The 25,617-nt window shown below is 46.4% G+C and overlaps 1 protein-coding gene across 3 annotated transcripts in view; it reads right to left on the bottom strand.

Moving 5' to 3' along the window:
- The window catches only part of LOC135055153 (poly(ADP-ribose) glycohydrolase-like), a 344,454-nt gene that overhangs the window by 213,081 nt on the left and 105,756 nt on the right, over nucleotides 1-25,617 (bottom strand). For all 3 annotated transcript variants that reach the window (XM_063958859.1, XM_063958860.1, XM_063958861.1), the window contains one exon: nucleotides 25,123-25,215. In XM_063958859.1, coding sequence (XP_063814929.1) covers nucleotides 25,123-25,215 — 93 coding nt within the window. The remainder of the gene's footprint in view (nucleotides 1-25,122; nucleotides 25,216-25,617) is intronic.

Genomic DNA, 25,617 nt, shown 5'->3' with positions numbered 1-25,617 from the left:
AGTGAAAAAGGCCGTCCTTAGGTTGCAGAAACCAAAACATCCATTAGAGAGATAGCAGAAACCTTAGGAGTGGCTAGATCAACAGTGTGATACATTCTGATAAACAAAAGAAAACGCACTGGTGAGCACAGCAACACAAAAAGGCCTGGAAGTCCGATTAGACTTTGCCAGAAAACAACTTAAAAAGCCAACCCAGTTCTGGAACAGAATTATTTGGCCATATAAAACTAGGATCAACTTACGCTAGAATTATGGGAAGAAATAAGTATGGGGGAGGCTTGGAATGGCTCATGGTCCAAAGCATACCACATTATCTATAAAACACAGAAGTAGTGTGATGGCCATGGGCATGCATGGCTTCCAATGGCTTTGGGTCACTTAATGATGTGGCAGAAGACAAAAGCAGCAGGATGAATTCTGAAGAGTATAAAGATATACTAATCCTTAAATGGTTAAGCAAGATTTGGCCATTAATTATCTAAATTCATAAAATTAATGAAAAACACTTGCTTTCTATAATGTTTTCACTGTTAGTAAAAAAGCACTCAGAAATTGTCATTTTTTTTATTATTGATTCAGGTCAAGAACAATCTAAACTTATCCACGTATACAATATTGTGTAAAAGTTTTAGGCAGGTGTTGAAAAAAATGCTGCAAAGTAAGAATGCTTTCAAAAATAGAAATGGTAATAGATTATTTTTTTCAATTAACAAAATGCAAAGTGAATGAACAGAATAGAAATCTAAATCAAATCAATATTTGGTGTGACCACCCTTTGCCTTCAAAACATCATTAATTCTTTTAGGTACACTTGCACGGGGATTTTGTAGGATTATAGGGGGTCATTCCGAGTTGATCGTAGCTGTGCTAAATTTAGCACAGCTACGATCGTAAACTCAGACATGCGGGGGGACACCCAGCACAGGACTAGTCCACCCCGCATGTCAGTGCCGGCCTTGCACAAATACAAAAGCATCGCACAGCGACGAACCCTTTGTATTTGAGGAGTAACTCCCGGCCAGCGCAGCTCCTGCGGCTGGCCGGGAGTTACTCGTCACTCCCGCTGGCCGCTGTTCAGCCCCCTCCCGCCCAGCGACCGCCTCTGTCTCAGAAGCGATCGCTGGGCACCGATGACTGTCATGCGCCGGCACACTGTGGTGCTGGCGCATGCGCAGTTCCGACCCGATCGCTGCGCTGCGACAAACTGCAGCAAGCGATCGGGTCAGAATGACCCCCATAGTCAGGTGTATGATTAACCAATCATACCATACAGGTGATAATAATCATAATTTTCATATGTAGATTGAAACACAGTCATTAACTGAAACAGAAACAGCTATGTAGAAGCTTAAAATTGAGTGAGAAACAGCTAAACTGTGCTACAAAGATGAGGTTGTGAAAGATAGTTTCATGTCACAGGTCACACCCATGGCAAGAGCAGCAAGATTTCAAAGCAGGCTGGGGTTTCAAGATGTGCTGTTCAAGCTCTTTTGAAGAAGCACAAAGACGTTGAAGACCGTAGACGCAGTGGTCAGCCAAGGAAACTTAGTGCATCAGATGAAAGACACACCATGTTTAATTAGCACAGGTTCCTACATTACTTACCATACATTAATAAGGGCTCTTTGTGAAGGTAAGACCTAGATCAAATTATACAATGTGATAGTATTAGAGATGTTAAGAAACCACAAAAAGAAGTCACCTGGTTGTGGCGCATGGGCCCACATATTTGTGCCAATGTGTGCCAAGAACTTCACTTATACTTCATGTTAATTGTGAGAGTTTATCAAAATAATTTTTACTATCATTGTTCTTAGTGTTTAGAAAGCGCATCAGCAATTTTTTCTTCAGCATAGTATTAGAAGCCTTAGCATGGTAGCACCTCTTAATATGCTTAGAATAGGGTGTGCAGCCCAGTCCCCCCCCCCACCTTCTTTTTCTTTTTGAAACCAGAAGATGTCCAGCAGTGCGATCAGCTTAGAGCTGGCAGAAACCAATGGAACCCAGTACATTCATCTACTGTTCGGAGAAGTCCGGCCAGAAGTGGTATTCATGGATGAATTGTGGACAGAAAAGCCATTCCTTCGACATGGAAACAAGGCAAAGTGACTCAACTAGCTTCAGAACGACTTAGTTAAATTAGAAGCTTGGGCAACGAAATGGAGAATGCGCTTCAGTACAGACAAGTGTAAGGTAATGCACTGTGGTAACAAGAACAAAAATAACACCTACCTACTAAATGGGGTAAAATTAGGGGATTCTGTACTGGAAAAGGACTTAGGTGTCCTCATAGATAGCAAACTAAGCAGTAGTACCCAAAGTAGGACTGCAGCAAAGGAGGCAGGGGCGGAACTGTGGGAGGCAGTGGAGTCGGCTGCCGCCGGGCTCCTGGCCACAAGGGGGCGCATCTCCTCCACTGTCTCCCGCAGCCTGAGAACTGCGCTGCTATTGCAGATGGAGGAGCTGTGTCAGTGACACGGAAGCTGCCTCCTGTAGAGAGAGATGGCACTGGCTGCAGCTAGGGGGAGCTCCAGAGCACAGCTCCTCCCGGGCCCTTAGTAAGCCAGCCGAGGGAAGCTCAGAACTCTCTGCTCCTCCATGCTCTGGATGATAGCCAAAGGTAGGCACTGTGTGGGGGGTGGGGGAGAGGTGTATTTGGGGGGGAAGTACTGTGTTTTGTGTGTGCTTGTTTTTAAGTGAGGTGTGTGTGTTTTTAAGGAAAGTTGTACATTCAAGTAAAAGAGGCATGTGTGATGTGTGTGTGAGAGTGGCATGTGTGTGAGAGGCATGTATGTGTATGTAAGTGAGAGGCATATGTGTGTGTGTGTGAGGCATGTGTATGTAAGTGGGAGGCATGTGTATGTAAGTGAGAGGCGTGTGTGTGTGTGTGTGTGTGTGTGTGTGTGTGTGTGTGTGAGAGGCATGTGTATGTAAGGGGCCCTACACACTAGGCGATGCGCCACCAAGGTGCCCGACGGCCGATACGGCCGACGAGCGACCCGGCGGCGGGGGGGCAGTGACGGGGGGAGTGAAGTTTCTTCACTCCCCCCGTCACTCGGCTCCGTAGACTTGCAGGCAAATATGGACGATCTCGTCCATATTGGCCTGCATGCACAGCCGACATGGCCCCAGCGATGAACGAGCGCGGGGCCGCACATCGTTCATCGCTGGGGACTCCACACTGCACGATATGAACGATATCTCGTTCATTAATGAACAAGATCGTTCATATCGTGCAGTGAAATCGCTATGTGTGTAGGGCCTATAAGTGAGAGGCATGTGTATGTAAGTGAGAGGCATGTGTATACGAGAGGCACGTGTATGTGAGAGGCACTTGTGTGAGAGGTGTGTGTAAGTGAGAGGCACGTGTGTGAGAGGTGTGTGTAAGTGAGAGGCATGTGTATGTAAGTGAGAGGCGTGTGTGTTTAAGTGAGACGTGTGTGAGTGTTTAAGTGAATGAGGCGTTTGTGTTTTTTTTAATATATATCTAGTGTTCACGCTAGGTGTCTGCCCCTTTTTTAGACAGCTGAATCCCGCCCTGCCCGTTTTTGTGCGCCCTGCCGCCCCGCCGTTTGCTGCCTGCCGGACCCCTCCACGTCGGCCAGCCGTGCGCCGCCAGACCCGGTACGTACATGAGAGTCCCCCTGGGCTAAATTAACCTTGTAAGTATTTTGCAGCTGTAAACATTAATCTCAGTGCTCTCTACCTGGTGCAATGTATCTCAGTGCTCTCTACCTGGTGCAGTGTGCCTCAGTGCTCCCTACCTGGTGCAGTGTTCCTGAGTGCTCTCTACCTGGTGTAGTGTGCCTCAGTGCTCTCTACCTGGTGCAGTGTGCCTCAGTGCTCTCTACCTGGTGCAGTGTGCCTCAGTGCTCCCTACCTGGTGCAGTGTGCCTCAGTGCTCCCTACCTGGTGCAGTGTGCCTGAGTGCTCTCTACCTGGTGCAGTGTGCCTCAGTGCTCTCTACCTGGTGTAGTGTGCCTCAGTGCTCTCTACCTGGTGCAGTGTGCCTCAGTGCTCCCTACCTGGTGCAGTGTGCCTCAGTGCTCCCTACCTGGTGCAGTGTGCCTCAGTGCTCCCTACCTGGTGCAGTGTGCCTCAGTGCTCTCTACCTGGTGCAGTGTGCCTCAGTGCTCTCTACCTGGTGCAGTGTGCCTCAGTGCTCTCTACCTGGTGCAGTGTGCCTCAGTGCTCTCTACCTGGTGCAGTGTGCCTCAGTGCTCTCTACCTGGTGCAGTGTGCCTCAGTGCTCTTTACCTGGTGCAGTGTGCCTCAGTGCTCTCTACCTGGTGCAGTGTGCCTCAGTGCTCTCTACCTGGTGCAGTGTGCCTCAGTGCTCTCTACCTGGTGCAGTGTGCCTCAGTGCTCTCTACCTGGTGCAGTGTGCCTCAGTGCTCTCTACCTGGTGCAGTGTGCCTCAGTGCTCTTTACCTGGTGCAGTGTGCCTCAGTGCTCTCTACCTGGTGCAGTGTGCCTCAGTGCTCTCTACCTGGTGCAATGTGTCTCAGTGCTCTCTACCTGGTGCAATGTATCTCAGTGCTCTCTACCTGGTGCATTGTGCCTCAGTGCTCTTTACCTGGTGCAATGTGTCTCAGTGCTCTCTACCTGGTGCAATGTGCCTCAGTGCTCCCTACCTGACGCAATGTGTATAATGTGCTCTATCTGACGCAATGTGTATAATGTGCTCTATCTGGCGCAATATGTATAACGTGCTCTACCTGGCGCAGTGTGTATAGGAGGTTCTAACTGGTGCAATGTGTATTAGGGGCACTACCTTCCCCACGAAACAACGCCCCTAGATTTTTGCTGCGCACCTTCGGTGCGCACTGTCCATGTTTTGGCCATAGGAATGGGAGCACCAAGCATTATAGTATGTACCTAAGTTTGCCCATCTAACTTAAAAATGTGCCCTCCCGAATGAAAAATGTGCCCTCCCCGTGATCAGCACCCTGCCCTAAAAAAAAATACCACAGTGAACACTAATTATATTGGCACACCGCTGCGCCAAAGCATCTCCATGGAGACCTGGCGGGTGAGGGAGCACTGTAGGTGTACTATAATGGTATGCTGGTGTCTGTTTTATTGTAATGACTGACTTGGAGTGCGTCCACTTTCTATGTGTATCTATATTACTATTGGGAAAGGTACCTGAGCACGCTGCTACTGTTCACCCTGGGTGCCGGATAGCTACATATGGTATGTGTGTGTATGTGTAGGGGGGCACCAAAATGTATCATGCCTCCGGGCGACTAGGACGAACTTACGCCACTGAAAGGAGGCTAATAAGATATTAGCATGCACAAAACGGGGAATTGATGCTAGGGACGAGAGTATTATACTCCCGTTATATAAATCCCTTGTGAGGCCACACCTTGAATACTGTGTACAATTCTGGGCACCTTACTACAAAAAGGATATCCTGGAACTAGAAAAGGTTCAAAGGCGGGCGACCAAACTAATTAAGGGTATGGAGACGCTGGAATATGAGGGAAGGCTTGCAAGACTAGGCATGTTTACACTGGAAAAGAGGAGATTAAGAGGGGACATGATCAACATTTACAAATATATAAGGGGACAATATACAGATCTTGCGCAGGACCTGTTTTTGGTTAGATCAACACAGAGAACTCGGGGACACTCGCTCAGGTTAGAGGAGAGGAGATTCCGCACAATATGGCGTAAAGGCTTTTTTACGGTAAGGACGATACATGTTTGAATTCCCTGCCTGAGGGAGTTGTAATGGCCGACTCAGTCAACACCTTTAAGAATGGGTTAGATAAATTCCTAATGGATAAGGATATCCAGGCTTACGTGGCATAGTCACGCCCTATGGTTATTACAAAAAAGAGGGGTAAAACGTAACGGCAGTCATCAACTTCAGTCAAAATTTTATACAAAATTATCGTGCATAGGAGACCACAAATAGGTTGAACTCGATGGACAATTGTCTTTTTTCAACCTTAGATACTATGTTACTATGTAACTATGCATGAAAACATACTGTAGGAATTGGGGTGCAGAAAATGACATCAGGTGCTCTGGACTGTGAGTCAAAATTTAAGTATATGGCTGTAACACAAAGCAGTTTGTTTGCTGAAGGGCTGGAGAGCAGTGCAATAATGAGTATCTGCAGGCAATAGTGAAGCATGGAGGAGGTTCCTTGCAAGTTTGGGGCTGCATTTCAGCAAATAGAGTTGGGGATTTGGTCAGGATTAATGGGTTCCTCAATGCTGAGAAATACAGGCAGGTACTTATTTATCATGCAATACCATCAGGGAGGCATCTGATTGGCTCTAAATTTATTCTGCAGCAGGACAACGAATGAATAGATAGAAGGATTTGATCAAGCCTACATCCACAGAAGATCTGTGGTTAGTTCACCAAGATGTTGGAAACAACCTCCCTGCTGAGTTCCTTCAAAATCTGTGTGCAAGTGTACCTAGAAGAACTGATGCTGTTTTGAAGCTAAAGGGTGGTTTAGATTTCTCTTCTGTTCATTCACTCTGTATTTTGTTATTTGTTAAAAATAATCTATTAACACTTCTAATTTTGAAAGCATTCTTACCTTGCAGCCTTTTTTCCACACCTGCCTAAAACTTTTACACCATAAACTAACTTAAATTTGATATTGTATGTTTGCAAGAAACCCATTTGGTGTCTTATGAAATACTTAAACTGAATATGTTAAATTGGTCAGTTTTATCCCCAGCACCATACACTTCTAATTAGTAATGTGCACCGGACATTTTTCGAGTTTCGGGTTTTGGTTTTGGATTCGGTTCCGCGGCCGTGTTTTGGATTCGGACGTGTTTTGGCAAAACCTCCCTGAAATTTTTTTGTTGGATTCGGTTGTTTTTTGGATTTGGGTGTTTTATTACAAAAACCCCTCAAAAACAGCTTAAATCATAAAATTTGGGGGTCATTTTGATCCCATAGTTTTATTAACCTTAATAACCATAATTTCCACTCATTTCCAGTCTATTCTGAACACCTCACAATATTATTTTTAGTCCTAAAATTTGCACCGAGGTCGTTGGATGACTAAGCTAAGCGACCCAAGTGGCCGACACAAATACCTGGCCCATCTAGAAGTGGCACTGCAGAGTCAGACAGGATGGCACTTCAAAAAATAGTCCCCAAACAGCACATGATGCAAAGAAAAAAAGAGGTGCACCAAGGTCGCTGGATGGCTAAGCTAAGCGATCCAAGTGGCCGACACAAACACCTGGCCCATCTAGGAGTGGCACTGCAGTGTCAGACAGGATGGCACTTCAAAAAATAGTCCCCAAACAGCACATGATGCAAAGAAAAATGAAAAAAAAAAGAGGTGCAAGATGGAATTGTCCTTGGGCCCTCCCACCCACCCTTATGTTGTATAAACAGGACATGCACACTTTAACAAACCCATCATTTCAGCGACAGGGTCTGCCACACGACTGTGACTGAAATGACTGGTTGGTTTGGGCCCCCACCAAAAAAGAAGCAATCAATCTCTCTTTGCACAAACTGGCTCTACAGAGGCAAGATGTCCACCTCCTCCTCATCGTCCGATTCCTCACCCCTTTCACTGTGTACATCCCCCTCCTCACAGATTATTAATTCGTCCCCACTGGAATCCACCATCTCAGGTCCCTGTGTACTTTCTGGAGGCAATTGCTGGTGAATGTCTCCACGGAGGAATTGATTATAATTCATTTTGATGAACATCATCTTCTCCACATTTTCTGGAAGTAACCTCGTACGCCGATTGCTGACAAGTTGAGCGGCTGCACTAAACACTCTTTCGGAGTACACACTGGAGGAGTGGCAATTTAGGTAGAATAAAGCCAGTTTCTGCAAGGGCCTCCAAATTGCCTCTTTTTCCTGCCAGTATACGTACGGACTGTCTGACGTGCCTACTTGGATGCGGTCACTCATATAATCCTCCACCATTCTTTCAATGGTGACAGAATCATATGCAGTGACAGTAGACGACATGTCCGTAATCGTTGGCAGGTCCTTCAGTCCTGACCAGATGTCAGCACTCACTCCAGACTGCCCTGCATCACCGCCAGCGGATGGGCTCGGAATTCTTAGCCTTTTCCTCGCAGCCCCAGTTGCGGGAGAATGTGAAGGTGGAGCTGTCGACGGGTCACGTTCTGCTTGACTTGACAAGTGTCTCACCAGCAGGTCTTTGAACCTCTGCAGACTTGTGTCTGCCGAAAAGAGAGATCCAATGTAGGCTTTAAACCTAGGATCGAGCACGGTGGCCAAAATGTAGTGCTCTGATTTCAACAGATTGACCACCCGTGAATCCTGGTTAAGCGAATTAAGGGCTCCATCCACAAGTCCCACATGCCTAGCGGAATCGCTCCGTTTTAGCTCCTCCTTCAATCCCTCCAGCTTCTTCTGCAAAAGCCTGATGAGGGGAATGACCTGACTTAGGCTGGCAGTGTCTGAACTGACTTCACGTGTGGCAAGTTCAAAAGGTTGCAGAACCTTGCACAACATTGAAATCATTCTCCACTGCGCTTGAGTCAGGTGCATTCCCCCTCCTTTGCTTATATCGTAGGTAGCTGTATAGGCTTGAATGGCCTTTTGCTGCTCCTCCATCCTCTGAAGCATATAGAGGGTTGAATTCCACCTCGTTACCACCTCTTGCTTCAGCTGATGGTGGGGCAGGTTCAGGAGTGTTTGCTGGTGCTCCAGTCTTCGGCACGCAGTGGCTGAATGCCGAAAGTGGCCCACAATTCTTCGGGCCACCGACAGCATCTCTTGCACGCCCCTGTCGTTTTTTAAATAATTCTGCACCACCAAATTCAATGTATGTGCAAAACATGGGACGTGCTGGAAATTGCCCACATGTATTGCACGCACAATATTGGTGGCGTTGTCCTATGTCACAAATCCCCAGGAGAGTCCAATTAGTGTAAGCCATTCTGCGATGATGTTCCTCAGTTTCCGTAAGAGGTTGTCAGCTTTGTGCCTCTTCTGAAAAGCGGTGATACAAAGCGTAGCCTGCCTAGGAACGAGTTGGCGTTTGCGAGATGCTGCTACTGGTGCCGCCGCTGCTGTTCTTGCTGCGGGAGGCAATACATCTACCCATTGGGCTGTCACAGTCATATAGTCCTGAGTCTGCCCTGGTCCACTTGTCCACATGTCCGTGGTTAAATGGACATTGGGTACAACTGCATTTTTTAGGACACTGGTGACTCTTTTTCTGACGTCTGTGTACATTCTCGGTATCGCCTGCCTAGAGAAGTGGAACCTAGATGGTATTTGGTACCGGGGACACAGTACCTCAAGCAATACTCTAGTTCCCTGTGAATTAACGGTGGATACCGGAAACACATTTAACACTGCCCAGGCTGCCAAGGCCATAGTGATACGCTTTGCAGCAGGATGACTGCTGTGATATTTCATCTTCCTCGCAAAGGACTGTTGGACAGTCAATTGCTTACTGGAAGTAGTACAAGTGGTCTTCCGACTTCCCCTCTGGGATGACGATCAACTCCCAGCTGCAACAACAGCAGCGCCAGTAGCAGTAGGCGTTACACTCAAGGATGCATCGGAGGAATCCCAGTCAGGAGAGGACTCGTCAGACTTGCCAGTGACATGGTCTGCAGGACTATTGGCGTTCCTGTCTAAGGAGGAAATTGACACTGAGGGAGTTGGTTGTGTGGTTTGCAGGAGCTTGGTTACAAGAGGAAGGGATTTAGTGGTCAGTGGACTGCTTCCGCTGTCACCCAAAGTTTTTGAACTTGTCAATGACTTGTGATGAATGCACTCCAGGTGACATATAAGGGAGGATGTTCCTAGGTGCTTAACGTCCTTACCCCTACTTATTACAGCTTGACAAAGGCAACACACGGCTTGACAAATGTTGTCCGCATTTCTGTTAAAATAATTCCACACCGACGAGGTGATTTTTTTTGTAATTTGACCAGGCATGTCAATGGCCATATTCGTCCCATGGACAACAGGTGTCTCCCCGGGTGCCTGACTTAAACAAACCACCTCACCATCAGAATCCTCCTTGTCAATTTCCTCCTCAGCGCTAGCAACACCCATATCCTCATCCTGGTGTACTTCAACAGTGACATCTTCAATTTGACTATCAGGAACTGGACTGCGAGTGCTCCTTCCAGCACTTGCAGGGGGCGTGCAAATGGTGGAAGGCGCAACCTCTTCCCGTCCAGTGTTGGGAAGGTCAGGCATCGCAACCGACACAATTGGACTCTCCTTGGGGATTTGTGATTTAGAAGAACGTACAGTTCTTTGCTGTGCTTTTGCCAGCTTAAGTCTTTTCATTTTTCTAGTGGGAGGATGAGTGCTTCCATCCTCATGTGAAGCTGACCCACTAGTCATGAGGAACATAGGAGAGGGCCTCAGCCGTTCCTTGCCACTCCGTGTCGTAAATGGCATATTGGCAAGTTTACTCTTCTCCTCAGACGCTTTTAATTTAGATTTTTGGGTCATTTTACTTAACTTTTGTTTTTTGGATTTTACATGCTCTCTACTATGACATTGGGCATCGGCCTTGGCAGACGACGTTGATGGCATTTCATCGTCTCGGCCATGACTAGTGGCAGCAGCTTCAGCACGAGGTGGAAGTGGATCTTGATCTTTCCCTATTTTACCCTCCACATTTTTGTTCTCCATTTTTGAATGTGTGGAATTTTATGCCAGTAATATATCAATAGCAGTGGCCTACTGTACCGTACTGCTATATATTATATACTGGTGGTCAGCAAAAGTATGCACTGTACTCCTACTATATATACTGCGCACAACAACTAAAATGCACCACAGGTATGGATGGATAGTATACTTGACGACACAGAGGAAGGTAGAGCAGTGGCCTACTGTACCGTACTGCTATATATTATATACTGGTGGTCAGCAAAATTATGCACTGTCCTCCTACTATATATACTGCGCACAACAACTAAAATGCACCACAGGTATGGATGGATAGTATACTTGACGACAAGGAGGTAGGTAGAGAAGTGGCCTACTGTACTGTACTGCTATATATTGTATACTGGTGGTCAGCAAAATTATGCACTGTCCTCCTACTATATATACTGTGCACAACAACTAAAATGCACCACAGGTATGGATGGATAGTATACTTGATGACACAGAGGTAGGTAGAGCAGTGGCCTACTGTACCGTACTGCTATATATTATATAATGGTGGTCAGCAAAATGACAGGCACAGGCAGAGAACGTATAATACTGGTGGTCACTGGTCAGCAAAACTCTGCACTGTCCTCCTACTATATAATACTGGTGGTCCCCAGTCCCCACAATAAAGCACACTGAGCACAGATATTTGCAGCACACTGAGCACAAATATGGAGCATTTTTCAGGCAGAGAACATAGATATTTTCAGGACACTGAGCACAGATATTTGCAAGCACACTGAGCACAGATATTTGCAGCACACTGAATACAACTGAGAGAACGCTGCACGTCCTCTCCCTATCATCTCCAATGCACGAGTGAAAATGGCGGCGACGCGCGGCTCCTTATATAGAATACAAATCTCGCGAGAATACGACAGTGGGATGATGACGTTCGGGCGCGCTCGGGTTAACCGAGCAAGGCGGGAGGATCCGAGTCTGCCTCGGAACCGTGTAAAATGGGTGAAGTTCATGGGGGTTCGGATTCCGAGGAACCGAACCCGCTCATCACTACTTCTAATGCCTGGGGAGTAGTGATATTGGCTAAGTGTTAATTAAATCTAGAACTTTCTTTTAAAATATTTGTTTATTAAAGGATCAAAATACAGCACAATAAAACCCTCTGCCACAATCCAGAGAGATGCAAACAGAAATAAACATTCGTAGTAGGCGAATCGGACAGAACATAATATACGATCCAATTTTAACATTTTTCATAGAGAAGTAAAAAGAAGAAGTAAAGAGAAGAAAGAGGGTGAGACAGGTGGGGTGGATCCTTGGCGAGTGAAGATGAGGTTAAGGCAGATAATAACTAAGAACATAGCAGCGCATCAGGAAGCGAATGGAGAGGTGATCTGTTGAAGGGAAATACATGGGGACCAAACTGAGTTACATTTCTTGAAGGAGTTATTTATGATGCTTGTCATATATTCCATATGGTACACATACCAAATGCGAGCTAATATAGAATGGATGGAAGGGGCAGCTGCACGTTTCCAATCCATCGTAATTTGGCAGGTAGCAGCAGAGACCACATGGCGCATCAATTATTCTGTTGTCTGGATAAAGTGGGGACATTCAAAGGCAAAAGAAAAAACTTAGGGTCAAATGGAATAAGTACAGTTTTTGTAGTAGAGTTGCTATGTAGGTGTGAACTTCCTTCCATAGAGAGGCTATTTTGGGACACAACCACCATATATGTAAAAATGAACCCTCCATATCGCAGCCCCTCCAACACCTGTCGGAAGAACCAGGGTAAATTTCACTAAGCCTAAAAGGGACGTAATACCATCTGTAGAGTAATTTGTAAGTGTTCTCTTTAATCTTGACACATATATAACTAGAAGCAGCATTGTTCCAGATCTCCGCCCACTCATCTTCATCTAAAGAAGTGTTAAGGTCAGACTCCCGGGCCGCCTCGTAAGAAGTAGGCTGGGGTGAAGGGTCATCAATGAGCAATGTATATATAAGAGAAATCAGACCTCTAGTGGAAGATCGTCTAAGCCATAATGCCACAAAGGCAGTCGGAGGCCTTCTGGTAATAACAGGGTGTATCGAGGAGTGAAAATGTCTAATTTTGAGAAACTGAAAAAAATTCTTGGTAGGGATAGAGACAGCCTCCTGAATCTGAGAAAATTGGGGAAAATGTGCTGTCATGGAGATATCATTAAGGAACAGAATACCTATGATCTTCCACGGGAGGAGTGACAAGTTGTGCATATCTGGAGGAAAAGCAGGTTTATGTAGTAAGGGCACAATTGGAGATGGGCTGGGGGCTAAGCTATATTTTTTATTTGCATAGTCCCAAATAGATAGGGAGCGAGAAATGATCGGGTGGGAATCTGCACTTTTAGGTCAGCTAGATCTCGGAATCCATAAAAGGAAGGAGGCCGATGAAAGCCCTAATTCAGCAGACTCAATATCGGTCCACACCTTCCATGCCTCAGGATTACACCATTGCATTTCAGTACATATTTGGCTGCAAAGCATCTTAGCTGCAAAGTATGTTAGTGTTAAGTATGAGGATATGACCTTTGTAGATACTCAGACATGCTTCAGCAGATGTGACCCCTATCTTCACTTTATCTTCCTCAAGTAACCTGCAACTTTTTCTCACTCCTGCTTTAATCTCATTCCTGCAACTTTCATGCTTATTTGAATTGTGATAGGTAACCTGCAACTTTGTTTATAATTAGTTATTCCTAGCCACTACTATGTTAGGAAAGCACTGTGAACTAGTGGGGGATGTACTGGTCTGTTGTTATTCACACCTAGAGCAAACCTTTTGTTGTGGGTGCAGTTTCAGTGGGTGGGTGCTGTTAGCAATCAAGCCGGTATCAATGTATGCATTTATATTTAATTAGTACATATTTGGATGCAAAGCCACTGGCTGCAAAGCATCTTAGCTGCAAAGTATGTTAGTGTTAAGTATGAGGATATGACCTTTGGAGATACTCGGACATAAACAGGAGAGAAACAGAAGGACAGCAGACAATCTTCCCCACCTCCACAAAAGAACAAAAGAACTGCAATCACCATACTACAGTGAGTTACCTAATCCACTACCACCAACGCCTGCAGCCTGCACAGCCTGGACACTGAACTACAGTACCTGTCTGATTAACTAATATGCCCTACTGCTCTCACACATTGCTCACACTCTGTTATGCACACCAGTGCCTGCAGGAATGTACTGGTGTCTGAACTGTTAGGGATGCAAAACAAATGAACTCACAGACAGACTGGGGAATATGACATTACGTACACAGAAGGTGATAGGGTAACAAAATAAACACAAAGTGAACAGAGAAGCCCAGAGGCTAAGAAACTGGGTGTCTCCCTATTATTAGGAATGCTCAGATGAAAAAAAGCAAGATGTTGTGTTTTAATACGTAGAGAACCCGAAATGCTGTTGCTAAGGGCAACAGCAAAACCCTAAAGGGTTACCAACGGGTGTGGCAGTAAACTCCTTGGTCAGAGATGGAATGATAGACACAAGGAGAGTCTCCACAATCCTAATCCTCACTTGCAGTGCACAGGTTCAGTTTACTGCCACTAAACTGAATACCTGAACACCTTGCACAGTGAGACAGGATTTAGGTAGGCAGTCTGAGAATACAGCCGCAAACCTGCTAAGTTCACAGAGTAGCAAAAGAACCCCAGCAGGTTAAACGACTGACTCCAGTCTTACTGCTAGGTCTGGATTGGCAGAGTGTAGTACCAAATCCCCAGGCCTATTTGCAGTAAGCAACAACAAATACAAAGCTACACAGTACTGGCTAACTTTCAGGAACTGACTAACCAACAAAGATTCAGCAGCATCTGCTTAACCTGAGAAGAGGCCTTATAAAGCAGGTGCTGTCCACGCCCCACTCAGACCTCACAGACTGTGAGCACAAAAACCAGCACCGGATCCCCTGCCGTGCACAGAGCCTGCAACCACTGCACAGCAAAAGACCCGAACCGGAGTATCAGCTGCGCTCAGGTTACTCCGCTAGCACTTTTCTCCCGGTTGCCATGACGATGTGGCAGCACAGGGCAGGAGACCCTAACAGTACCCCCCCTCTGACGAGGGGTCAAAGAACCCCTACCACCGGGTTTATCGGGGAACTGCGAGACGAAAGAGCGTATCAGTCTGGGGGCATGAAGATCACAACTGCGCACCCACGACCGCTCCTCCGGGCCAAACCCCTTCCAGTGCACCAAAAATGACAGCCGACCCCGAACCATCTTGGAGTCAAGAATCCTTTCAACAACAAACTCCTTCTGGCCACGTATCAGAAGAGGAGAAGGTCTTCCACTGGAAGAAGGATTACTAATCGCCCGTTTTAAAAGGGAACAATGAAATGTTTTATTGATACCCAAAGAACGGGGCAGGTCTAACTGAAATGCCACCGGATTGATTACCCTGGTGATCTTATAAGGGCCGATGAACCGGGGGCCTAACTTATGAGATGGCTGTCTCAACTTCAAATTCTTGGTAGACAACCAGACGAAGTCTCCTAATTTGAAGCTGCAGGGTCTTTTCCGCTTATCAAAAACCCTTTTGGTCACTAATGACACAGACACAAGGGCTTTCTTCACTTTCCTCCAAATACCTCTAAGGACAGAAACCACAGAGGAACCACCAGGCGTGGAGTCCAGGGGGTCAAAAGAATTGGCCTTAGGATGATGCCCATACACACAAAGGAAGGGAGAGATCCCTGTAGCAGAGTGAGCCGCGTTGTTATAGGCAAACTCCGCCATGGACAGATGAGCAACCCAGTCAGTCTGACACTTGGAGACATAACACCTGAGGAACTGCTCCAAGGACTGGTTCACCCTTTCAGTCTGCCCATTAGACTGCGGATGGTAGCCTGACGACAAGCTGACAGAAATCTGGAGATCGGAACAAAATGCCCTCCAGAATTTGGCCACAAACTGGGATCCGCGGTCAGAGACCACATCAAGTGGCAACCCGTGGAGACGCACAACATGCAGCATAAATAATTCAGACAGGCGTCTGGCCGATGGCAGCCCAACCAGTGGAACGAAGTGCGCCATCTTCGAAAACCTGTCAACGACAACCCAGATGGCTGTCATCCCCGAGGATTGGGGCAAGTCCACCACAAAATCCATTGAAATGTGGGTCCATGGCTTAGATGGGATAGAGAGTGGATGTAATGGGCCAACAGGAACCCCTCTAGGAGTCTTATTTCGGGCACAGATGTCACATGCCCGAACCCACTGATCCACATCCTTGAAAAGGGTGTGTACCAGCGCTGGCTGAATGAATTTAAATTAATATAATATCAATGGTAATACAAATAATAATGATAATAACCTTAATAATAGTTAATAATGGTAGTAATAATAAACGGATGGTTTGTTCTATATAAAGGAATGATAATTTAATAGCATATCACATATCACAACTTAAAAAGAAGGAATTCCTCTTGCCACAAGGTGGCAATAAAATCTTGAATGTATTTATCTGGATAAAATTTGATATAGTTCGCATTCTCCACTGTTTATATTGTCCATTCCTATAGGCTAGGACAGCCTCCCTTTGTATATTCACTGTACTCAGTAGATATTTACCAGATCCCCTTGTTGGTGAGCATCAGCCTTGGAGCAAGTCCTTTGTGTAGCTGTAGGGGTAGGTCGATTTGGTGGAGAGATCCAGTGATGGGAGAAGAGTCCAAATATTGCCCAGGAGGACACGGCTTTTGCGGGCCAGTGTGGAGAGCAGAGTCCAGATAAAGCAGGTGGATTCAGGTCAATCAGAAAAAAGCTCAACGCGTTTCACTGGTAAATCCAGCTTCCTCAGGAAGCTGGATTTACCAGTGAAACGCGTTGAGCTTTTTTCTGATTGACCTGAATCGACCTGCTTTATCTGGACTCTGCTCTCCACACTGGCCCGCAAAAGCCGTGTCCTCCTGGGCAATATTTGGACTCTTCTCCCATCACTGGATCTCTCCACCAAATCGACCTACCCCTACAGCTACACAAAGGACTTGCTCCAAGGCTGATGCTCACCAACAAGGGGATCTGGTAAATATCTACTGAGTACAGTGAATATACAAAGGGAGGCTGTCCTAGCCTATAGGAATGGACAATATAAACAGTGGAGAATGTGAACTATATCAAATTTTATCCAGATAAATACATTCAAGATTTTATTGTCACCTTGTGGCAAGAGGAATTCCTTCTTTTTAAGTTGTTATATGTGATATGCTATTAAATTATCATTCCTTTATATAGAACAAACCATCCGTTTATTATTACTACCATTATTAACTATTATTAAGGTTATTATCATTATTATTTGTATTACCATTGATATTATATTAATTTAAATTCATTCAGCCAGCGCTGGTACATACCCTTTTCTCTACTGTCCAGTTTTGAGGGATTGACCTTCCTCCTACCCGCTGCTGTTGGCCGCGCACTTGCATATTCTTTATTGATCCACATCCTTAGCCACCGAGGGCCACCACACCGCCCTAGATAGCAACTCCCGAGTTCTGGCAATACCCGGGTGACCTGCCGACTTCTTGGCATGGAATTCCAGGAACACTCGCTGTCTTAACCTAGGAGGCACAAACAAAAGACCTACCGGAAGGTCTGGAGGAGCCTGCTCCTGTGCTCTAAGGACTAATGACAAGAGGTCCTGGGTAATGCCCACTTTAATACATGATGGGGACACAATGGGCAACGGCTCCTCGGTGGTCTCCTGGATTGGAGCAAAACTCTGCGAAAGCGCATCAGCCTTGATGTTTTTTGACCCAGGGCGATATGTTATCAAAAAATTAAAGCGAGCAAAAAACAAAGCCCATCGTGCCTGCCTGGCATTGAGACGCTTCGCTGACTCTAAATATGCCAGATTCTTATGGTCGGTGAGAATTGAGACCACAAACTTAGCCCCCTCAAGCCAGTGTCTCCACTCCTCGAGTGCATCCTTAATAGCCAACAATTCCCGGTTACCCACGTCATAATTCATCTCGGCAGGCGAAAATTTACGAGAAAAGTAAGCACAGGGATGAAGGCGATTATCAGACACTCCCATCTGAGAGAGCACTGCCCCAATACCCATCGCAGAGGCATCCACCTCCACCACAAAAGGACGCTCTGGATCTGGGTGTCGCAGCACCTTGGCCGAGACAAATGCCCTTTTGAGACGGGCAAAAGCCGCTTTAGCCTCACAAGACCAGTGAGCAACATCCGCCCCTTTCTTAGTGAGTGCCACCAAGGGCGCCACTATAGACGAAAATCCAGCGATAAATCGTCTATAAAAATCCGCAAAGCCCAGGAAACGCTGAAGCGCCTTCAAACTAGTGGGCTGCACCCAATCCAGGACTGCCTGTACCTTGGAACCCTCCATTTGGAAACCTTCTGGGGAGATAATATATCCTAGAAATGCGATTTTCTGAACTTCAAATTCGCACTTCTCCAGCTTCGCCCCAAGCCGGTGGTCTCTGAGTTTCTGGAGGACTAAGCGTACATGCTTCCGATGTTCCTCCAGGGAATGGGAGAAGATTAGGATGTCATCTAAGTATACAACTAAGAATCTATCCAAATATTCCCTGAGTACATCGTTCATGAAATCCTGGAAGACTGCCGGGGCATTACAGAGCCCAAAAGGCATCACCAAATATTCATAATGCCCTGAGTGGGTATTAAAGGCAGTCTTCCATTCATCCCCCTCTCTTATTCGGATTAGATTGTACGCCCCGCGTAGGTCAATCTTAGAAAAAATGGTGGCAGTACGAAGCTGGTCAAACAAGACCGAAATGAGAGGCAGTGGGTATGAGTTTTTAATCGTGATACGGTTCAATTCCCTGAAGTCGATGCAGGGTCGCAACAAACCGTCCTTTTTACCCACGAAGAAGAACCCCGACCCAACTGGAGACTGTGAAGGTCTGATAAATCCCTTAGCCAAGTTCTCCTGAATGTACTCTGCCATAGCCTGAGTCTCAGGACGTGACAGGGAGTACAACCTGCTCTTGGGAAGCTTAGCATTTGGCAACAAATCAATGGCACAGTCATAGGGGCGATGGGGAGGTAGTACCTCTGCAACTTTTTTGGAGAACACGTCCGCAAAATCTGCATAACACCCTGGCAATCCTGGCAAACTTAGCTGCGAGAGCCTGACTGGAAGGCTCAAGCAACTCCTGAAACAATCAGTACCCCAACTAAGAATCTCCCCAGAGACCCAGTCAAATTGAGGATTGTGGACCCTTAACCAGGGTAACCCCAACACCAATGGGGCAAAAGTCCAGACAGTGACATAAAAGGACAATTTTTCAGAGTGTGTGGCTCCAATAAACAAAGAAATCTGGCTAGTGCAAGAGGTAATTTTACCTTGGGATAATGGTTCCCCGTTTAACCCACAAATCTCAATTTCCGATGCCAAGGGTACTAAGGGAACAGAGTGTTTCAGGGCGAATTGGCGGTCCATAAAAACCCCGTCGGCCCCACTGTCCACAAAGGCCTCAGTCTTGACAGTTTGACCACCGAGGATCTTCAAGGTCACCGGAATGATAAAAGTCTTCTTGGGAAATTCTGACTTCTGGCCTGACAGGATATTTCCCATCACCCTCAGGCCCTGAAGTTTTCCGGCTTTTCTGGGCATGATACTACCACATGACCTTTATTCCCACAGTACAAACACAACCCCTGCTGTCTCCTCCGCGTCTTCTCACGCGAGGAGAGGCGGGTAGCCCCAATCTGCATAGGCTCCTCGGAAAATTCCTCAGAGTCTGAGGTTCCCTTGGGAAAGAAGGAAACCTCGGTCTCCCTTTCAAGCCTACGCTCTCTCAGCCGTCTATCCACCCGGATGGATAACTGCATGAGCTGATCCAAGCTATCAGGCAAGGGATATTGCACCAGTTGGTCTTTTATCTGGTTAGAAAGACCTCTTCGGTACTGGTGTCTCAGGGCTGGGTCATTCCACTGGGTATCATGGGCCAACCTCCGAAACTCCGTACAGTAAACCTCAACTGGCCTTCGCCCTTGCTTAAGGATCGAAATCTGAGCCTCGGCTGAGGCCGTCTTGTCAGGGTCATCATACAACATGCCCAGTGACGTAAAAAAAGCATCAACACTTTTAAGCGACGGACAGTCAGGCTGCAACCCATATGCCCAGACCTGTGGGTCTCCTTGTAGCAAGGAAATCACTATGCCCACCCGCTGAATCTCCGACCCAGAAGACTGAGGCCTAAGCCGGAAGTACAGCTTGCAGCTCTCCTTGAAACAAAAGAACTGCGAGCGATCTCCAGAAAAACGATCCGGGAGATTTACTTTCGGCTCCTTAACCCCTGAAGGTGCTGCTGCTGCGGGAGTTCCGCCAGCGGCCTGGGAGGTGTGCATTTTAATGGACAAATCATTAAATTGTCGAGTCAGGACCTGCACCTGATCGACCACCTGTTGCAACGTATTTTGAGGGGTATGCTCCATATTCCCACAAAATTTCAACAGGAGTATTAGGCTGCTGAATATGTTATGCACACCAGTGCCTGCAAGAATGTACTGGTGTCTGAACTGTTAGGGATGCAAAACAAATGAACTCACAGACAGACTGGGGAATATGACATTACGTACACAGAAGGTGATAGGGTAACAAAATAAACACAAAGTGAACAGAGAAGCCCAGAGGCTAAGAAACTGGGTGTCTCCCTATTATTAGGAATGCTCAGATGAAAAAAAGCAAGATGTTGTGTTTTAATACGTAGAGAACCCGAAATGCTGTTGCTAAGGGCAACAGCAAAACCCTAAAGGGTTACCAACGGGTGTGGCAGTAAACTCCTTGGTCAGAGATGGAATGATAGACACAAGGAGAGTCTCCACAATCCTAATCCTCACTTGCAGTGCACAGGTTCAGCTTACTGCCACTAAACTGAATACCTGAACACCTTGCACAGTGAGACAGGATTTAGGCAGGCAGTCTGAGAATACAGCCGCAAACCTGCTAAGTTCACAGAGTAGCAAAAGAACCCCAGCAGGTTAAACGACTGACTCCAGTCTTACTGCTAGGTCTGGATTGGCAGAGTGTAGTACCAAATCCCCAGGCCTATTTGCAGTAAGCAACAACAAATACAAAGCTACACAGTACTGGCTAACTTTCAGGAACTGACTAACCAACAAAGATTCAGCAGCATCTGCTTAACCTGAGAAGAGGCCTTATAAAGCAGGTGCTGTCCACGCCCCACTCAGACCTCACAGACTGTGAGCACAAAAACCAGCACCGGATCCCCTGCCGTGCACAGAGTCTGCAACCACTGCACAGCAAAAGACCCGAACCGGAGTATCAGCTGCGCTCAGGTTACTCCGCTAGCACTTTTCTCCCGGTTGCCATGACGACGTGGCAGCACAGGGCAGGAGACCCTAACACACTCCTCACTTATACTATCTACATCCACTGTGTAACCATCTCAGTCTTTCCGTTCCTTCCATTATTTAACAAAAATCCTGTTTGCACTGTCTCTGCTTTTACTACACCCACCTTCGTATTGTTCATTCTAAATTACACCCACTCCATTCTATATTATTCCTCTGAACAACACTACTGTACTGGAGTTATGGCTCGTCAATCCTGTCCCATACCAATCCTCACTGCTAGGTCACACCCCCACCCCAATTTCCAGACCGCCCACACACATTCAGAACACAGCCAACCTGATCCCCATCTCCCCTGTCCCCTCCCTTCCTTTCTCCTGTGCACTCTGGAAAGCTATATCAATCTGCAACAAGCTGCCAACTATCCACGACCTGTTCATCTCCCACTCTTTTAACCTTCTCGCCATCACTGAAACCTGGCTCTCCTCCTCTGATACCACCTCCCCTGCTGCCCTCTCCTACAGAGGCCTCTCCTTCACCCACACGGTTAGACCTGATGGCCGCCAGGGTGGAGGCGTGGGCATCCTTCTCTCCCCAAACTGCACCTTTCGTGTCATCCCACCTGAGCCCTCTCTCACCTTCTCCACCTTCGAGGTCCACACTATTTGCCTCTTCTACCCCATTCACCTCCATGTGGCAGTGATCTACCGCCCCCCCTGGCCACTGTCCACCATTACTTGACAACTTTGCTGCCTGGCTTCCCCACTTTCTCTCCTCCGATCTCCCCTCTATCATCCTCGGTGACTTTAACATCCCTATCGACATCACTAATGCAGCTTCCACTAATCTTCTTGCCCTTTCCACCTCCTTTGGACTTTCTCAATGGTCCTCTACCCCTACTCACAATCTCGGCCACTTCCTCGACCTTGTCTTCACTCACCAATATGATCTCTCTGATTTCTCAAACTCTTCCTTCCCTCTCTCTGACCACTATCTACTTTCTTTCACCCTCTCATATTCCCCTCTCCTCTCCACGCCCAGACCCACCATCACCAGATGCAATCTAGGGTCTCTCAACCCCACTATCCTGTCCTCCCTCGAGACCTTCCTCTCTCCTCTTTCCACTATGACTTTTCCCAACCAGGCAGCCTCATTCTATAACTCATCCCTTACTGCTGCTCTTGACTCTGTGGACCCCCTCTCCTCTGTCCCCCTCCGCCGCACCAAACCCCAACCCTGGCACACCAAACTAAGATGATAACTACAAAAATGTTCACGCTCCGCAGAACGCTCCTGGAGGAGTTCTCACTCTCTGGCGGACTTTCTCCATTTCAAGTTTATTCTCTCCTTCTACAGCTCTGCTCTTTCTCTCGCCAAGCAATCCTTTTGCCAAACACTCATCTCTTCTCAGTCCTCCAGTCCACGCCATTCAACACTCTCCTTCGCCCCCCTCCTCCCTCACTGCCACTGACTATGCCTCCTTCTTCATCTCCAAAATTAAGGAAATCCAAAATGACATCTCCTCCCGTCACCCCTCTGCTGCCCCCTGCCCCCATCATCCCTCCCCTGCATCTATCCCACCCTGTCCTGCTTCCATCCCACCTCAGACAAGGAAGTCCACTCCCTCATCTTATCCTCTCCCCCCTCTATCTGCCCCTTCGACCCCCTCCCATCTTCTCCACTCCCTCTCCCCCACTGCCTGATCCCACCTTGCTCACCTCTTTAACCTATTGCTGTCTACCAGCATCTTTCCCTCACCATTGAAACATGCTCTGGTCTCACCTATTCTCAAAAAAAAACAACCTCGACCTTTCATCACTCAGTAGCTACAGCCCCATCTCTCTTCTACCATTTGCCTCCAAACTACTTGAACGACTGGTCTACGGCCGTCTCACAAGCTACCTCTCTGACAAATCCATCTTTGATCCACTACAATCTGGCTTTCGCCCACTCCACTCCACAGAGACTGCCCTGGTGAAAGTCACCAATGACCTGCTTTCAGAAAAATCCAAGGGCCACTTCTCTCTGCTCATTCTTCTGGACCTCTCTGGTGCCTTTGACACCATGGATCACCCTCTCCTCCTCTGCACACTCCAAAATATTGGCCTCTCTAGCACCGTCCTTGACTGGTTTACCTCTTACCTCACTAACTGCTCCTTCTCTGCGTCTGCCTCTGGCACCACCTGACACCCTCCCATCCTTCCTGTTGGTGTCCCTCAGGGTTCTGTCCTAGGCCCCTTCTGTTCTCCCTGTACACCTCTTCCCTGGGTGTGCTCATTAACTCCTTTGGCCTTCAATACAACCTCTATGCTGATGACACACAACTATACCTCTCATCTCCTGATCTGTCCACCTCTGTCCTCTCTCAGGTCTCCAGCTGCCTCTCTGCCATCTCCTCCTGGATGTCTGAGCGCTCTCTGAAGCTCAACATGGACAAAACTGAACTCATTATCTTTCCCCCAGCCAGAGCAACACCCCCTACAAATATCTCTATCACTGTTGACAACACAATCATCTATGGATTTTTGTTTCTTTTTATTATTCCTTTACGCTACAGATGTAATTGACATAATGATAAAGTTTGTGGGTAATCATGTTATAGTGTATTTTATTCTCATTGGTATTTGCATTCCCTTCAGATACTTTGCATTATTGATGACTATGGTGGCCAATCCCGGGATCTGGATCGGTGGGACACACATTGAAAAAAAACAATCCTGGGTATCCCGGGAATCCTGGGATTGATCATTTTTTAATCCCTATTCCTGGAATTAAAAAATGGCCCGGGATTGGCCACCCTATTAATGCCATGTATTCTGTACAACACGTTGTCAGTGTGTGTGTGTGTTTTATTTTTTTTATTTAGATTTTATTGAAGTTTTCAAAGATAACCAGATTCAAATCATCATATTAAACAGTGAGAAACACATTGCCAAAGAGAATGCAATGAAAACAGGCAAAACTAAGCTTGAATGCAAGTGTCAGACAGAAATAGAATATTAGAAGACAAAATGGACGATGACACAAATGTAAATGCTATTGCAACATAATAGGGTGGTGAAAGGTAGGAAAGCTAGAGCAAGGCAAAGAAAGGAGGGGGAAGCGTTAGTAAGGAAAAAGAGGAATAAGGGGGAGCAGAAAAACAGGGAGTCCGAAAAATGAAGTAAGAAAACAAATGAAGCAGCATCAATCATGGGGAGGAAGTCCAAGCCCAGACCAGACCACAGAAAATTTATGCTGGCATTCATGGAGACAGCTACTGATATATTCCAAGTGATAGGTGTGCCAGGTAGACCTGTGGAGTGTAGATGGGGGGAGGGGCTTCTTTTTTTCCAGCAAGCAAATGCCTTACAATTGGTTGAGTTGAGAATGTGCGTAGTGAGTGCCTGTGACAGATTATACCCATTGGGAATAATACATTGAAGGAAGAAATAAGAAGGGCAGTGCGGGAGCGAGGTCTGTAAGGGAGAGAATGAGGCGGAGGATTTTTATCCCAAAAGCACTTACCCCAAAAGCATTAACACAATTGACAAAATTAAGGAATGGAACATATTGTGACTGGGCCAGTCATGCACTGTATGTTGGCATGTTGTCACAAATATTGGGAGTCCAGCAATAGCAGTGGACACAGGATCAAGCAGCTGATGTCATGTGCAAAGGGGGACTGCCAATTGACTGAATTCGTAAAATATGCAAGGATGATTAACCGCAAACATATATAAACTATGCACAGAATAATAAATGCCTCATATAATAAAATATGTATAATATTATAGGCAAAGAGAATTTAATTCCTGCATTTTATATAATGTATATGCTCCATTATCTCATAATAAAACACTTTGCCGCATTAAGTTATCGCGCAGGGATTTTCTGCAGAATAAATGTGGAAGATTCCTCTCCAATAACAGCCAGTTGTATTGTGGAAATTGCAGTACATGGTCTTTTGAAAGTGTTATTAATGCACACTGATGACAACATCCTATAAAGGTAGAAACTTGAAATGAAAGGAAAGCCATAACTTTCATCATAGCACATAAGATTAGCCATGTCACCTGGATCTCAGGCATTATTTATCATTACCACCAATGCCTTGTTCTGGAGCAGTAAAGCACGCTTACAAGCAAAGCTTCTTACCTTTGTGCAGAGATTAGGGAGCCTGAGAGCCAATGAAACCATGTCAGGAAGAACAGAACTGAAGAGATGTGTACGCTCAGCATCATCCATCACCTGCACAAGACAGACATAAATGAAGACATAACATTCTGATCACAAATAAACCTTTTATACATTTTGGGGAAAAATGTATTTTGAAAATCAGAGAAAAAAAACTAAAGGAATGCTTTAGTGGCTAAATGGAACATAACGGCCGATTTTCTACAACAAGCCTTTCACACAGACCTCTTGTTGCCCCTCGTTCTCATAAGGAGGAAACAAAGACCAACGTTAGGCTGAACTGGCACATTAGCTAGCAGTGCACTATTGACGATCATTTACTAGCACCAATCCATGCACCTTTATCTTGGAATAGATAACACAGGCAATTGTGTTGCTCCCAAAATGATATGACATTATCTGCCTACATATGGGCAAACCACAATGTCAGGTCAGTATAGAAAGATCTCTGTACAC

Source organism: Pseudophryne corroboree, chromosome 3 (assembly GCF_028390025.1).
Source record: "Pseudophryne corroboree isolate aPseCor3 chromosome 3, aPseCor3.hap2, whole genome shotgun sequence".
Taxonomy (NCBI): Eukaryota; Metazoa; Chordata; class Amphibia; order Anura; family Myobatrachidae; genus Pseudophryne; species Pseudophryne corroboree.
This window is presented reverse-complemented; position numbering and strand designations above follow the sequence as displayed.